General features: G+C 33.6%; 3 protein-coding genes across 8 annotated transcripts in view; 1 reads left to right on the top strand and 2 right to left on the bottom strand.

Annotated features, from left to right (window-relative positions):
• LOC117105698 (attractin-like) overlaps positions 1-1,709 on the bottom strand; it is a 28,857-nt gene extending 27,148 nt beyond the window's left edge. For all 6 annotated transcript variants that reach the window (XM_033246928.1, XM_033246929.1, XM_033246932.1 and 3 more), the window contains exon 1: positions 1,410-1,709. In XM_033246928.1, coding sequence (XP_033102819.1) covers positions 1,410-1,654 — 245 coding nt within the window. In that variant the 5' untranslated portion in view covers positions 1,655-1,709. The remainder of the gene's footprint in view (positions 1-1,409) is intronic.
• Positions 1,710-1,906: 197 nt separating this feature from the next.
• Positions 1,907-14,277, top strand: LOC117105644 (nucleolar complex protein 3 homolog). Its single transcript, XM_033246843.1, has 17 exons — positions 1,907-2,029; positions 2,614-2,996; positions 3,571-3,788; positions 4,533-4,666; positions 5,426-5,587; positions 5,800-5,893; positions 7,110-7,309; positions 7,639-7,767; positions 8,679-8,804; positions 9,578-9,658; positions 10,071-10,244; positions 10,810-10,948; positions 11,666-11,847; positions 12,674-12,802; positions 13,126-13,223; positions 13,423-13,522; positions 13,636-14,277. Exons 1-17 carry the CDS (start codon positions 2,012-2,014, stop codon positions 13,711-13,713), a joined length of 2,445 nt encoding a protein of 814 aa, XP_033102734.1. The 5' UTR covers positions 1,907-2,011; the 3' UTR covers positions 13,714-14,277.
• A 911-nt stretch (positions 14,278-15,188) lies between these two features.
• Positions 15,189-17,544, bottom strand: LOC117105641 (39S ribosomal protein L43, mitochondrial-like). Its single transcript, XM_033246841.1, has 4 exons — positions 17,315-17,544; positions 16,470-16,579; positions 16,161-16,339; positions 15,189-15,459 (listed from the first exon to the last, which is right to left on the bottom strand). Exons 1-4 carry the CDS (start codon positions 17,440-17,442, stop codon positions 15,313-15,315), a joined length of 564 nt encoding a protein of 187 aa, XP_033102732.1. The 5' UTR covers positions 17,443-17,544; the 3' UTR covers positions 15,189-15,312.
• Between the last annotated feature and the right edge of the window lie 318 nt (positions 17,545-17,862).

Below are 17,862 nucleotides of genomic sequence, written 5' to 3'. Positions count from 1 at the left end.
AAATTGGCACAGTTACAAAACCAATTATGAACATGAAAGTGTACAACGATAAATATGGTGAAAATGAGGCTAAATTGTCATAGGAGTAAAAAATACAAAAGAAGAACAACATTAATAATAATTATAATAATAGTATAACATACAAATTCAATTGTAAAAAGACTGGGGGAATCACAATATAAAAGCAGTAAACATTTAAATAATTAAAACTTTAAAATACAGACAAAAAGAGGCTAAACCATTTATGTCATAAAAGTAAAAAAGCGAAAGAAAAAAAACACTTTAAAGAATAACAACATTAATTAAATAATAATAATAATAACAATAATAATAATAATAATAATAATAATAATAATAATAATAATAATAATAATAATGACAATACAACATACAAATTCAATAGTAAGAAAGATTGGGGGAACACTATTTAATATATACAATATAAAACCAGTGAACATTTAAATAATTAAAACCTTAAAATACAGATAATATGAGGCTAAACAATTTATGTCATGAAAGTAAAAAACAAGGAAAAAAAAAATAACACTTTAAAATAAAGGAAATAATTCATCATGAATGTGTAAAAAAAACAACAACATGTGTAAAAAAAAAAAAAAAAAACGATTCAGAAAATTATAAAGTGGTGCCTGCGCCCGGTGGCGCTTCAGTCTTGGCGTTGATTTAAACTACATGTATTGTACTGTACAGTATACAAATTAACTGAACTACATGTATGCCTATTGCGATTTTGGTAGTTGACATTGCCGTTTTGGTCTGTCTGGTCCTACTTAGGGCAAATAGAAAAATTTATGAGATCCGGGAATAAAAAAAAAATTTTGCTGCACCAATTATTTCAACAGCATAAAAATAACAATGCAATTTTGTGACTTCAAATACATTTTCTTTAAAAAAAAAATATAAAATTAAACCAGTTTGTACACAATATTTACTATTACTACAGACCAACAAAATCGAAATAATCTAGGGCCTAGCTTGTTTTTTTTTTTAAAAGAGTGATAATATAATAATTTTTTCTATGCGCCCTTATCATTGCCGTTTTGGTTTATTGCCGTTTTGGTCATTGCCGTTTTGGTTGTTTGCCATTTTGTCCAGAAACCCTTATAACAATAGCATAGGCCTAGGTAAGCTAGGCTAGGCAAGATCGCCTGGCGAGCCTAGGCCTCCGCCCCTACCTACTGTACCAACCTAGCCTAGCTACTACTAGGCTAGGCTAGCCTAGTTGTAGTAGTGTAGTAGTAGTAGTAGTAGTAGTAGTAGTAGTAGTACCGATGATGGTGGAATTGAAAATAACACATATTAAGATGGTTAAGGCCAGGAAATTCATATAGGCAAGCAAACAGATCAGTTGACATATATGTCCTAGAAAAAAATGAAGAAGACGGACTCACCGAATCCTGCCACCGCAATGATCGCATTTATCACCTATCCAACCAGGATTACATTTGCATGTTCCTTCAGAACAAACTCCCCCGTTTAAACAATCTTCGGTGTTATTGCAGCTTTGAACAAGAACATTTAATAACAAAGAAATATATAATAACGTTACACATATATGTTTTGAATACATTACAACAGATAAACGTCTAAACTTTGACTTGGCAAATCCAAAACTTAAAATCATGTCGAATGACATCGCAAACTGTATTCCTATCCGTATTCCTTATTTATCATGCCCAAAGATCAATGGTTCCTTCATCCGGGTTCTTTAATATTGATCCATTCAATGTAATGTAACTATTATTATTTACGCTTAAAAAATAATTGAAATAATTTAATATTACCATTCATAACATATAAATATTTAAAATTATTCACATATATAGCTAGTAATTACATACAATTATTGTGCAGTAATATATCATATACAGATACTTTAAATGAAACACGATTTCATGTCAAAGATCACACACATGTGTACTTAAAAATTCTGACATGTTTTTTTTGGCCTGATAATGGATAATGATATAGGTGGTCCAGCAAAGTCAGAGCGATGGGCAGGATAAGTAAGGTAAAATTGCATTATTATACTAATAATAATAATGAATACAAGTCTGAATATGATTTATATTTTTACATTAGAAAATACTCCAATCGAGCAAGATTTTAAATCCGAACTAGGGGTAGGCCTAGGCCGCTGCGGCGCGTGGATGCGCGCTGCGGCGGCCTGACTGGCCCTCTAGCTAAACCTACACTCCTAGTAGGCCTGTTTTTTGTCCTTGTATTTCGAGTTAAAAAATGAAAAAAAAAATGAACAAAGAAAAAAATGGCTTTCTTTGAAAACTTGAATTGTTAGAGAAATTATTGTAAAAAATAGAAAACAGTTAACTGATCCAAATTTAATTGGGCTTGTTAGATCGTAGGTACTACCTACTTGTTGGTGAGGTGAGCAAGGTGAGAAAGGTTTAGCCACTTGGTAACTGTAGTGTAGACCACCATTTTGTTTAAAGTTGAATTTGTTTGGCAGAGTATGAATATATTAAAATTGTCATTTCAATTTCAAATCTATATTTTTTTCTTAGATTCTAGGTTGCTCATGACTAGAATGTTTAAAGTCTGTTTTTTTTTTTTTTTTTTTTTTTTTTTTTTTTTCAGAAAGGCTCAGGGACCATTAAAAAATCAACCAAAACTAAACTAAGTCTTGTCAAAAAAGCGAATATTGGAAAAAATAAACCACCAAGACATTTCAATAGGCGTATAGCAGGAAAAGCTGGAAAAAATCAAAATAAATCCAAAGAATTAAACAACATATCATCATCATCAACAGACAAACCAAAACAGAATCAGAAACATGTAGCAGCACTTAATTTTAGGAGAACAAGAACTAAAAATGTACCAGAAAAGCAAAAGAGCTCAAACCATGCTGAACACCAAGAAGTATCTGATGATGAAAGTGAAGAAGAATTAGATGAGGAAGATGTTTCATATTTTAAGTCTGAAGGGCAAAATACTAAATTTATGTTAGAGATTCGAGATAGGTAAGCTGTTTTCTCAAACTCAATCACTAAGTGACAACTAGCATTTACAGTACTGTCTAAAATGGCATTTTTTAAAAGTTGTTTATTTGTATATTTTATTATCTACAGTAGGCCTATAACTCAGACATGTCAATGTGCCATGATCATCCTTGATGGATACTGGCCCATTATGAATGTCCTTATATTATTATTAAATTTTCTAAGCCAAAATTCCACTTCTGTTGCATCATTAATGAAATAATAGTTGATAAGATCAAAAGTAGGAGCCATATTAGTCAATTAATCAATAAAAACAAATAAATAGGCAAGCACCGTGGTTTTACTAACACATTTAATCGAGACACAATTTTTTTGACTAGCCAGCTTCGTTAGATGAAACACAGCTTTATTCACCTAAACAATTAAAATTTGAATGAATACAAGTGTTTATACAGTATATTACTGTAGTATCCTCCAGTTGTTAATTAATATGCTTATGCAATTATCTGGCTTTTTACAATCAAGAATTACCATAGATAAATTGCAATGCCGTACTCCTTTACTAACAAAATTTTAAACTCTGTTTCCACTTCAGAAATCTGAACCATCAGCAACGTAAACGGAAATGGGAAAAGGAAAACCAACTAGAAGAGTACGAACAGGCACCGAGGGAGATGGAAGAAACAGATCCAAGGAAGAAAATGAAAGCTCTCCTTCCAGTTAAACATAAAAGTGGTCTGGAATATCGATGGGAACAGAAAACTGAGATTTTGGATAATTCTGTGACAGGAGATGAACCAAGTGAGGAAGGTGGTAAGTATCAAGAATTCATTTGGAAAAAATGTGAGGACGATGCATAGTTTGTGCTTGGTGCCAGAATCCAACTGCTATATTATTTTTCAAGGGGTGTTCTCTTTTGGGAGAAAATAGGCAATTAGTCGGTTTATCCAGGTATCCAATCATAGACTACCATCATCATGTTTGATTTTTTATCTGTAAACAATCTCAAAAGCTCTGGTGAGGGCAGTATAATAGAAACAGTAGATTTGAGAATGATCTAAAAATTAAATATCAATAGTTAACATTAGTTAAGAATTTAATATATATTATGCAATTATCTGGCAATTATCTGGCAATATATATATATTATATAATTAAAATTAATAATGTGTAATTAAGGATTTATTTTTTGATAAATATTTATATTATTCATGTGGTAATTTTGATGAATTTGTATATTGAACTTTCAAACTTTGTAATGTTAATGTATATAGTAATCAATTTCAATTCCAATCCCTCTATTCAATGTATTTATAGGTTTTATATTGCCTGTATTTATATGTTTTTTTATAATGTAATACAGTCAAATTCAGCCATTCACTGCAGATTGCAAATCATATACCGAAATAAATAAATAAATAAATAAATAAATAAATCTATTAATCAGTCAACTATTAATCAATCAGCCACTTGTTTCTAGAGCTCCTCAATGGAGCTAAAATTTACATAAAGAATTACAATATGAATTTATATTGAACTTTTTTTTTCATTCTTTAGTTAAACATGTTGTGAAGGCTCTACCAACTCTCAGTACCGTTGAGCTTTATGCTAGAAGACAGCAGAAACTGGAAGCCAAGAAGAAAGAAGTGGCAGTACTCGCCAATGGCATCATTCAGGATCCCGAGTTCTCGGTATAAGCCCAGCCCTGTCCAGACTAACAAGTTTTACTTAACAAAAACATGTGACATGCCTAAATATATATAGGCACATCATGACTATATATGGGCACATCATGACTATATATGGGCACATCATGACTATATATGGGCACATGACTATATATGGGCATACAACAGTTTTTTGTTAAGTGAAATGTGATAGTGTGGACAGAGCTTAAATCACATTTTGGTTTTATTCGATGTGAAATACATCAAGAATAATATTACTAAATAAATTTTAATAAATATTTAATAATTTAATATTTAATAAAAATTTTAATAAATAAATTAAAAAAATATAAACTTGGATAATAAAGAGGGCTCAATTTCAATGGAATCTTTTTTGTGGTAATTTGGCCAGTTCACCTGGAGATAATCCTCTGCTCTTTCCTGAAAAGTGTACTGTGTTCTCTAACATGCACATGGGCCAGAATATTGCCCATGGGATCATCTGAAAGACGGTGCGCTGACTATACTTGCATTACAGCAATTTAGCTGAAACACAGGGAGAGCATTGGATGTCTATATTAGATTTCCACATCAAGCAAATATGAATTGTAAAAAATATGCACAATAAAGCTTTGTGGCTTAAAATTTGGAGGGTTGTTCAGTCCTGATAAAAAAAAAGTCTGCAAGATTTGAACAAAGAACTACGGGATTAAAAGGCGCACGCTTTAACCACCAGCTATAATGTCGTAATCCCAAACCTTTTTCTTTTCAATTTTTGAACAGACTCATCGTCTGAAGGCCCTGTGCATGATTTTACATGAAGATGATGTAGAGATTATGATAACCATCAGAAAACTAGTGATGGTGTCAATGTTAGAAGTCTTCAAAGACATCGTTCCTGGATACAGAATTAGAGAATGGGGAGAGAAAGCAAACCAGGTCAAGGTTGGTTTATAAATAATTCTCTTTTATTTCATTCATTCATCTGACAAAATGGTGTGCAGAAAAAAAAATAAGCGAGGTTTTAACATTTGATTTTATATTTTTTAATTTGATTTTGATTTGATTCCTTTCTTGCTAATTCTATATTTAACAATTGTTTTTTTAAGACTTGAATGAATATATATTAGAAAATGATCTATTTTTTCTTGTTTCAGCTCAGCAAGGGAGTGAAAATTCTGCGAGATTTTGAAGAAGGACTGCTTAAATATTTTAAGCATTATCTTGAATTTTTGGAACTTACAATAAAAAGTAAGATTTTAATAGTTTATTGAATGTACAGATAAAATGGAAAAAAAAGTTATTTTTTCAAGAAACAAATTCTTATATGAGACATGATACTACAAAGTGAGATGCATTGTACCTTCTACTGAATTCAGATAGCCATATTTTTTTGTACTGTATTTCCTTAATGGTAATCCTCTGTGTATGTTTTGTTTTTATATCCTTGTTTTTATGAACCCCAGTGGAATTTTAATATTTAGAACTTTATGGTTCATGCATGGCATCTGTTCCTTCTTATAAATTTTTATTACAAGTTCTGATTATTATTTTCTGCAAAATTGGAAATTGAATTGTGTGTGTATACGATATTTTATTACTCTGGAATGTTTTTAATGTGATGCTGAATACTGTATATCAAATGAACCTAAAATAGGTTGGAACTGGAATTTTGGCAAAAATGTGTTTTTGTCATTAAATGGTTTAGCTAATGTCAAAACATGGGTTTAGGGCATTTAAATTATAATACCACATTATGGTAAGTTCTTTTGCAGGTTTATATTCTAAAGGCTGCATTTCTGCCTCATCAGTACCATATAAATTGCATTTATATGTTATGTATTACGTGTAGCGTGATATGAATGTAATCACATATGAGGTTTGCCATTCCAAAGCCAGCATACTGTCTTAAAATAGTTTGGTACTGGAATTTGGCAAAAATGTGTTTTTGTCATTAAATAGTTTAGCTAATGTCAAAACATGGGTTTAGGGCATTTAAATTATAATACCACATTATGGTAAGTTCTTTTGCAGGTTTATATTCTAAAGGCTTCATTTCTGCTCCATCAGTACCATATAAATTGCATTTATATGTTATGTATTATGTGTAGCGTGATATGAATGTAAGCACATATGAGGTTTGCCATTCCAAAGCCAGCGTACTGTCGCTAATTTTTAAACTAAGTAATTAGCATAAGAATGTGACAGTTGTACATTGAAGCCGTAGTACTTTTACTCACAACTTTGGCAACAGTAAGTCAATATATATTAAAATGTTAATTTTCATATTTTTATCACTGATTCTGGTTTTGGGATGTCTAGTGCCACAAGATTAATTTTGTGCTGGGGTATTTCTGGACTTTATGAAAAGAAGTTTATGGGTAGAATTGATCAAATTATAACTTTTGATATTCATTTATTTATTGAAGTAAAGTAAGAAAAAAATGCTTGAAATTTAATATTTAAGATTTTATGAAGCCAAAAAGATTGAGCAAGATGACGGAAGAGGAAGTGGAAGAGCATGGAAAATCAATTGGTGTTCGGGAGAAGCTTGCGGTGGTTGCCAGCAAATGCCTGTGTGACCTCGCAGCTAGTCTGTCACATTTCAACTTTCACAACAACATACTTTCTGTAATTGTACCGTTAATGGCTTGTGATCATAAAGAGGTAAGCTGCAGGTCCCACAACGATTTTGCATATATTAATGCCTGGAAACATGTTAAGCTATTCATCCTGTGATTGGTTGTGATGTTGCACATGCATTTGATATATATTAACCTAATAAAGGAATTTTAAATAATTTTATATGAACTTAGAATTGTGACATTTGTATTTTAAAATTTTAATTTCATTTGCTTTCAGTTGAATCTCTGTATATACTGTATTCAATATTATTAATCTGCATTTTACATGTAATTGCAGTATTAATAAGTTATAAGATGTAATATATTAATAGTAATTACCCCAATGGTAAAACAATATATTGTTTACCTCAGATATCTGACAGATGTTGTGAGACCATGAAGACAATATTCAGACAGGATTTAGCAGGACATTCAACACTAGCAGCTGTCAAGTTTATCAGTCAACTTGTTCGTAGTAAGAGCTACAAAGTTGATCCAAAGGTTTGTATTATTATCCTGTTACAGAATTATTATTGGTTTCTATGCTGTAAAGCAATAGAAACCTAGAATAGAAATCCATGCATATGCGTCCATCCATCCAAGACTAGAAGCCAGATCATGTCTGACCTCTTTGAATGATAATTTGAGTCTAGGGAATGTTAAAAAAAATGCAACGACTATAGTTTCAGAGGACATTAAAAAGGCCCTAAATTTTTTACCGAAATTAAGAATTTAAAAAATATATATTTTGAGCTCTCTTTAATAACAAAAGTCTTGGATCTGTATTATTGGTTTCTATACATCATTACAAATAGTGTAGTACCGTAAAACCTTGAATTGAAGCCCTGGGCTTCTTTTTTATTACAAAAGTTTGAATGGGCTTCTTTTTGAGTTGGGTTTCTTTTCGGGGCTACTTTTGCGAAGTAAAGGGAGGGGTTCTTTTCAAAATGAATGCTGTAAGTTTTTGGAATTTGTACTATAAAACAATAAATAGGGCCACTGTAACATCATTCTGTATCATAGATGATATTAACCGGCATTAAATCAACTAAAACTACTGTATAACCAATTGTGTTTTAATTTATTATCTTTTTTGAAATTCATGTACAGTGTATGTACTGTACTATATCGAAAAGTAGCCCTTGCTATCTTAAAGGCTAATTTTGCAAACTAAAGAGGGGGCTTCAATTCGAGATGGGCTTCTTCTCGAGATTAAGCCCATTGGGCTTCAATTCAAAGTTTTATGGTACAGTATTTTACCAGAATGGCTGCATAGGAACATATATTAATATATTGTTATTATTTATTTATTTTCATTGCCATATATTATACTATACTGTGGTCCAATTTTTATTATTGATTTCATATCATTGCCAGTTTTTGATTATTAAAAATTTCTTTTAATTTTAAAGGTGCTGGATACATTTCTGTCATTAAGAATAAAAGAAGTAAATGTTAAAGATCACAATGAAGAAAGAAAAAAGAAAGTGTTGGATCGTAAACAAAAGAAGATGGCTTTGTCACGGTCACAGAGAAGGGTAAATCTGATTATTAAAGTGATTGTAACTTAATGGATGAGGTGGCACAGTGGTGAAGCACTATGCTTCTGAAGGCTGGTTTTCTTAAAATCGCTACACTGCCGCTACAGTGCTTTCAGTGCAATCGTAGTGCGTAGCAATCCCCGACGCAATCAGGAAGTCTCCCTGATTCAACCGACTAATCAGCATCAACGAAAGCTGTTGGCGACAGTATGTAACAATTGTATAGAAACCAAGTTTTAGATAAAGATCAAAAGTTCAAATCTGGGGTTGGACCGTTGCCTGTGTCCTTTGGCAGTTTTATTGGTGGTTTGGTGCAGCGGTTGTGGTTCTGCTTTGAGGTCGGAGGTTCATTCCCTCGCTGTGAATTTCGCTTGTGTCAAGGACTAGACAAGGAACTTGCCTACTGTCGTCTGGCTCCACCCAGGAGTACAAGTGGGTACTAATTACAGCTGCAACATTATGGAATTCTCCCCAAGGAACTGAGTATGTGTTCCATTATGTGCTTTATCCAATGTGATGCGCTTAGAGGTCTTGTTGGTTTTAATAGTATGTAAGTCTTTAACATATTAATTTGAATCTTTCAGTCCATGGTATGTGGTTGGATAGTGAATCAGATTCATTAAGTGCGAATGAAGTACTTCACAAGGAGTGAAGTTGGTTTAATACATTAATTACTTATCTGAATAATTGGATATTGTTTAAAAATTATTACAATCTGATTAGATTGTATTAATTATTACTTTATATAAAAATTTTATTTTTCATGGCAGCATAAGAAACAACTGGAGAAATTGGAAGTGGAACTACAAGCAGCAAATGCAGCAGAAAACAAGAAAGAGAAACTGAAGTTGGTAGGTTCATCCACATCAGTAAACTCTGTCTAGATTATCAAATTTTCCTTGACAAACTGTTGTATGCCCATATATAGTCATGGTGTGCCTATATATGGTCATGATGTGATGTCATCATGACCATATTTAGGCATGTCACATGTTCAAGACTGTATCATTGTTTATTTATTTATTTATTCTGGTATGAACAAAATACAAAAAGTAGCCAAAGGCTAAAATCATTGCATTTACAAATTACAATTTATGAAATTGCACAAAAACATTAAAATACATGTATACAAATCAAGAATGAATACTTACAAATTACATAAAAAATTATATAAATTTAACAATTATATATATTTAACAATTTAGAAATATTTTTAATTTACTATTTGTAACACAACTGTGTCATTTCTTTTTTTCTTACAAGCACACCGATACTATCCAAGTCGTTTTCACAACATATTTTAGAATTCTAAAGAAGAGTAGGAAATCTGCTTTGATGCCATCGGTTCTTGAAGGCCTAGCTAAGTTCGCCCATCTCATCAACTTAGAATTCTTTGACGATCTTGTACAAGTTCTCAACTCTCTGATAGAATCCGGGGTAGGTTAACTCATTTTTATCATATATGAGGCTTGCCATCCCAAAACCAGCATGTGACCAAAAAATGAAATTTACTTTTTAATATACTTTATTCTCCACATTATAAGCTTTAAAATGATGGGTCATTTTCTGGAATCAACTTACTATTACCAAAGTTATGGGTAAAAGTATTAAATACGGTTTCTCTGTACTAAAGTATACAATATTGCCACATTCTTATGCTATTACTCAAATACTCAGTACTCTGATTTTGGGATTAAAGGCCTCAAACAAGTAACTCTGAATATAATTAATGTAAATTAGTTGCAATTCAGCATTAGCATTTTGAATAAAGTGTTCCTCAAATATGAAAGCCACCTGTATGTAAATAATATTTATGTTAATTAGATTTTGTATTTTGCATTCCACCATAGCAAATCCAATAACTTTGTTTTGTTTTATAGTGTCAGATGATGGCAATGTTTATCAGTATATAGTATATTAATATAAACATGTTTTATGTTGAAATCCATATCTGTTTTGATATATAATTTCATTGGTATTATATCTGTTTGTCTTTGAGTAGGATCTTCAGTATAGGGAATCACTACACTGTGTCCTTACTGCTATGCATATACTATCTGGTCAAGGTGAAGTCCTTAACATTGACCCCACTATGTTCTACAATCACCTGTACACGACCATGCTTTCAAAAAATTTTGACCGTGAATAGAGGACAAAGTTCATAAAAATTCCTAGAAATGACTAACAGGAAATGCTCTGAGAAGTGGATATTAATTTTAGGTATCGGCAAGTAGTTTCAAAATGTGGGGAAGCATACTATCAGAGGTTAATGGGTAATGACCGTGACATTGGTATACAGTAATGAACTGTTGTGTTGGGAAATGAAATAGATAGTAAACTACTAAGGCTACATAATATCTGTCTCTTATACACATCTAGATGTGTATAAGAGACAGGTGCACATCCTCAGGTAAACAGTGCATTTCCTTATGTTAATTAACTCCTTATATGGTCATATAATAAATAATATTCAATTTATTTACTTTTTTTTTTTATCTGTTTAGGCACATGGGCCTCAGATAACAGTAATAAGACAAAAGTGTTAATACCAAACTCAATACAGTATTAATTTTATTTTTGTAACTAAAATTTATGATGGAAAAACATGATGTTTGTATTTCAACATGCAGAAATGGATCTGTGGAGTTGTTGTCGTTGATTTGGACTTAATGTGCTGGGTCACCACAGCGTTTGGTGTGGTTTAACATGGCCACTGCCTGTAGGCTTCAGCATGATCCCCATAAATGAATCACTTCAATGACAATAATGATAATAGATGACACTTTTATTACTCTTGTTCTGTTTATAGAGCTAGCATATATATTTAGTGCCATTAATGTTACTGATTTATTTCTAAGGTCAAAGCAGTAATGATGCAAGAATAATTCTTGAATGTCTGGATGTGATGATCAACAAGAAAAGAAAACTTGTAAACATTCAACGAGTCCTAGCTTTCATCAAACGGCTGACTGCAGCATCGCTCCAGTCACTACCTAATGCAGCAATGGCATTTCTTGCATGTGCAATACAAGCTATGAAGGTGAACTAACTTAAATAAATACAAATTCAACTGTCTGCTTCCAATTCGAGACCATCTTTGGGACCTAAAAGTTAAAGGTGATCTTGGGGTTGGTCTTCTTGGTGATTGAAGATTTGTTATTTGATTCTTCGAAGACGTAGTTTTTGGAGGGAACACTGTACTTTGCTTCGAGTGTACAGATGTCTTCAGAGTAAAAATAATTTTCTAACCCTTTTGGGTAATTAAAGGTCCTGACAAATGTACTCTTATTATACAATTAATTTTTTAATTATCATCATTACAGTGGTACTGAATGAATTTTAGTTTGAACTTTTCATCAACTTAGCCTAGATTCATGCCTTTCGGCGAGTCGAGTGGCTGAGCGGTAAGGCAGGGGCACCGCTAGCTACAGCCTTAACAACGGCGCTGGTTCCAGCCACTCCTTGCCCATAGTTCAGTTGGTAGAAACTAGTCTTCTTGGATAAGAACTTGTGGAATGATGAGAAAATTTATCTACAGTACTATGAAGTGTCTATTTACGGCAGCTAGGTAGTCATGGACCACGTCCATACGCAATTTAGCACAATGACGCTGCAAGTTATGGGTTATTCTCCTACCTTCCTACCTTCACACCCTAGCAAAAATCGTTCAAAATCATGTTCATTATGATTATTTAAATTAATATTACAGTATGTATATACAGCGTTTCTGAGTACTTTTTTCCCGAAAAAATTCAAGATGTTTATTTGTTAACCTCCCACACTTTGGTTTCCCATGAATGAACTTAAAATGAATTTGTACTTTTAAATCATTAAATTGCTTTTTCTTCTTGACCTTTGTGGCACAGGCATACCCAAGAAGTGACCTACTACTGGACAATGAGAGCTCCGGAAGTGGGGTGTACCAGCCAGAGTTGATGGAGCCAGAGCACTGCTGTGCACAGAACACAGCATTGTGGGAACTGCATCTAATGAAGGTGTTTGTTATTTTCAAAAAATTTTGACCGTGAATAGAGGACAAAGTTCATAAAAATTCCTAGAAATGACTAACAGGAAATGCTCTGAGAAGTGGATATTAATTTTAGGTATCGGCAAGTAGTTTCAAAATGTGGGGAAGCATACTATCAGAGGTTAATGGGTAATGACCGTGACATTGGTATACAGTAATGAACTGTTGTGTTGGGAAATGAAATAGATAGTAAACTACTAAGGCTACATAATATTTATGTCTGTTTTACACAGTTCACAGCAACTGATGTACCACACTATTATATTCTACTATACATGTATTTTCTTGTAGAAACATTATCATCCAAGTGTGCACTTGTATGCCCAGCATTTGTTGAAGGGTTGCCCAGTAACAGGAGCAGGTAGTCTGGACGCTGAATTAGCAAGACGGTATGTTGTAGTTTTCGTCATTACCCCTGCCACGGAGGTTATGACTTCACCATTGTTTGTCTGTTTAGGCCAGACTTTTTTGTTGTTAAAGTGAAATTATTTTTGTTAAAAAAGGGTTTCTTTTATTATTGCATAAAACTACTGTATTATGTAAACTATAATTATAGTGGCTACCTCTGATATCAATTTTGCTTTACAGGACTCCAGTAAATATTTGTGAAATGTTTGATCCATCCAAAATGAATTTTCATCCAACAATTGAAAGTCTTATTGGAAAAGCACCAAGCAAAAAACATCAGGTAAAAGTTGACTAAATTTCAATATCAAATTCTAGTGACCTCTTGGCCTACATGATTTTAATAGGTCTACAAATTTTTATTGTAATATGATTTTTTTTAATTTCTTGTTGCAGACATGTACTATAGAGGACTTCATACAAGCAGAATTTCAGGATCTTGTTTCCAAATATGGAACTTCAATGCTGACCTGAAAACTATGGTACTGTATAAAGTAACGGTAACAAACCACGAACATCAAAGAGAAAGGCAGGCCACGCTGTTTTAATATAACATCACAGAATACTGGTGGGCAAACTGCGGCCTGGCAGTGATATTGAAGCCCTATGTGTGAAAACCTCCATGTTTTTTTTGGCCCAAAAACCGACCATCTGTAATGGCAACAAAACAGAATCCATTTAGAGTCAAGATGTGTTCACATTGGATGAATTTTGGTAACTAATCATGTACCAGGTCCAGTGCGAGCAAACTGGGTAACATTCTATTCGATCAAATTACCAAGACGCGCACGAGTTTAACCAGGCATTGTTTCCTGAGCATGAACCTGATGGAAAGAGGATGACTCGGGATAATATTGCACGCATTGCTGAATCGCCATGCATTTCAAAATTTTAGTGTGGACAGCAGTAGGAGTTCGCCTTGGCCAAAATTAATCCGATGCAACCACAGCTTGATCATACATTTTATTAAACTTTGAGGGTTTTATGCTAAATACGTTTAGGCTCACAGTAAATAATTATAGAATCTGTGATTTTAATTTTTTTTAAATTCAATATGTAAAATGAAGGAAAATAAATCCGATAATGCAAGAAAGTTGTACAGTACAAACTTGTTTTTATTGCATCAACATTTCTGTAATACATACTTGTACAATCATTTTCCCTTTACATTATGAGTTGTCAATCTGAAGACAAATTTACAACAGTTGGTTTGAGAGTGTAAAGTAAAAAATTGGAGCAACAGTGGCAATTCTACTTCTTAACTTTGAGGTCGGAGATTCAATCCCTTGATGTGCATTTTGCTTGTGTCCTTGGGCAAGGCACTTCACCTATGATTATTTCTCACCTAGAAGTACAAGTGAATACTGTACATGGTAAATTCAAACACAAAATATGCTGATTATAGCTGCATACAGCATACATACATACCATACATAGAGTATATGTTCCTGTGGGGTGGAGAGAGCTTGTTAAATATTATATACCTTTATCATAATTATTGTGACAAACGTGTTAAACCAATCTTTTGATAAACAAATTTGGACAAACAGAGTACAACAGTTGTGTCGTCACAACAGCAGGTGGTGCCCTTTGTTGTCAACAAGACGTTGGTTAATAGGCATTTTAAAACCTAATAATTTACCATCAAAATGTACTAAAAACACAAAAGCATTATATTCGTTATCAAACACACATTTAATCATCAATTAAAATTTGGTGTCCGGTTGAACGCATTTTGTGTCGCCGATAGCAACGGAGTAGTATCGCATGGTATTGTGACGCAACACTGTAGTACTCTATACCTGTTTTAGTGACTAAAGTTTATATTATAAGGTTAAAGGAGGCTAATAAGCTTCTCTTCTGAATGTTCAATACACAAAATTGTAGGATTTTGGGATATAGCATAGTAATACTCTATGTCTGTCCAATGATGACAACACTATCTTTATAGTCACTTAACAGACTAAAGCGATTCCAACTCCACTTCCTATGCAACATTGTCTGTTGGTGGCAGCCAGATTGTTGCATGTACGTCTCGCACTGCTTGAATGCCACAAATATCTAAACAATCGGTTACTGGGTATCAGGCTTTACATTGGTTGATGACAAACCAGCCTTTACTGCCAACTCTTCCAGTCTTTCCTTTGGGAATCCTTTAAGTATTTGCTTCTTTGGGAAAACATCAGTTGGGCTGTCACTTGGAACAGTTCTTATGTTGAGATTTGTAGGTTTGTTAAGGAATGGATTCCAAACACCTTGTATACTTGGCGTATATGTCTGCCATGGTTTTCGAGTCCTCAAAATTTCTCGGCCAGATTGACACCGCGCCAACTCAACTGCCTCCTTGACTTGGTCAATGTCAAAATTTGAGATTGATATTACATTCCGTGAACCATTCACTGAAACCAAAATGAAGAACAAAGTTTTCTTTTAAGATGAACATCATTTTAAATATGTGCCAAAATGCTGAACACAAAAATATCGTAAAATAAACAATATCTGTTGCCTTAATAAAAATATAAGACTTACAATATTCTGCAACTAGTCTTGGATGTATATACTTATTGTGAGGGGTGACGTAAAGAACAACTTCAGGGTGCTTGTTTGCAAAATCTATTACTTCTTGTTCAATATAATCCCTGTAGCAAAGTAAATAAAATTAACATGTGTTCATCTGGTTTTACAACTTCCTCAATCTTCTCTGGCCACCTTTACATAGCCATTAAAATGATGTTCATTGTTCAAAGTGTGGGATTGATAATTATCACTGCCAGATTCAGAGAATCTCTGTTTGTCGGAAACAGGAGCTGCAAGGGTGGATCTAATGGGGGTGGGGGAACGTTCCCCTGTTTTCCTTTAAGTATTTGCTTCTTTGGGAAAACATCAGTTGGGCTGTCACTTGGAACAGTTCTTATGTTGAGATTTGTAGGTTTGTTAAGGAATGGATTCCAAACACCTTGTATACTTGGCGTATATGTCTGCCATGGTTTTCGAGTCCTCAAAATTTCTCGGCCAGATTGACACCGCGCCAACTCAACTGCCTCCTTGACTTGGTCAATGTCAAAATTTGAGATTGATATTACATTCCGTGAACCATTCACTGAAACCAAAATGAAGAACAAAGTTTTCTTTTAAGATGAACATCATTTTAAATATGTGCCAAAATGCTGAACACAAAAATATCGTAAAATAAACAATATCTGTTGCCTTAATAAAAATATAAGACTTACAATATTCTGCAACTAGTCTTGGATGTATATACTTATTGTGAGGGGTGACGTAAAGAACAACTTCAGGGTGCTTGTTTGCAAAATCTATTACTTCTTGTTCAATATAATCCCTGTAGCAAAGTAAATAAAATTAACATGTGTGTTCATCTGGTTTTACAACTTCCTCAATCTTCTCTGGCCACCTTTACATAGCCATTAAAATGATGTTCATTGTTCAAAGTGTGGGATTGATAATTATCACTGTCAGATTCAGAGAATCTCTGTCTGTCGGAAACAGGAGCTGCAAGGGTGGATCCAATGGGGGTGGGGGAACGTTCCCCTGTTTTGCCTCTACATTAAAAAATTTAACACCAATGGAATGCCAAGAAAGAGTAGAAAATGGGAAAAAATAGGTTACAAATTACACAATACAGTACAGTGTTTTAATTACAGTAATGTAGGGTATCTGACACCAACCCTCCCCAATCCAATTCTGTGACTGATGTGTCTCGATGTCAAGACATCATTCATTGTTGAGAAGACGATGGCTCATATAATAATAAAATTATGATGAATGGGCTGTGTGTGCATGTGTGAGGGAGGCGTGTGTGTGTGTAATAAACTATCCTCCGAGTCCTATCCTAGCTAGGGTAGGCTTGAGTCAATAAGGAACAAGCATGGGCCCCATAAACAGTACTCTGTTATGCCTTGGAATGAATGGGCCTAGGCTAGCTAGGGCCTCGTTCGTAGCTAGATAAAGTACAGCAAGTAGTGTAGGCTAGTACTATTTATTACTACTGGCGAGTAGGCTAGGCCTAACCAGCCTAGGCCTAGCTCCTCACTTTACAAACCAGCCTAGGCCTAACCTTGCTCCCTTGCTGCTTGCAGATGTCTTGCTAAATTGAAGTGTAATTCTTTGCAGTTGGCATACATATCTACCAACTCCATTTTGCAGTACACTTTGCAAGAATCCACTTGCTTTTTTGTGTGCCATTTTCTTCTCACAAAAACGTGCCTCTTATTCACTCTGCTCTGCATGCAGGCCTGCATGACCTGACCTGGTGTACGGACTGACCTGACCCGATTGATCTTGTTTGATGCTGCTTAAGCATGTGACTATTTACGTCATTGTTTTGATCAGTCGATGCGATGCCACCTGATTGGCTTTGCTTTCGTTATGCATGTAAATTAGTTTCCGGTATAAGCAGATTAACACTCCTATATTGTAAGTCAATAAGTTTGATTTTAAAAAAATAATATTAACAAAAATCTAGATATGTTATAATTAAAATTTATTATAAAAGATAATCAATTATTACATAATGAATTCTCTACTGTGGTAATTGTGTACAATTTTGGTACCATTATTTTTAACAGTGGTACCCCCGTGTAAAAACGGAAGCAAAACATTGCA

The sequence above is a fragment of the Anneissia japonica genome, unplaced genomic scaffold (genome assembly GCF_011630105.1).
Source record: "Anneissia japonica isolate Jap-2015-1 unplaced genomic scaffold, ASM1163010v1 scaffold287754_len4335492_cov202, whole genome shotgun sequence".
NCBI lineage: Eukaryota > Metazoa > Echinodermata > Crinoidea > Comatulida > Comatulidae > Anneissia > Anneissia japonica.
The sequence above is the reverse complement of the archived record's forward strand: the minus strand, read 5'-3'. Positions and strand labels throughout refer to the sequence as shown.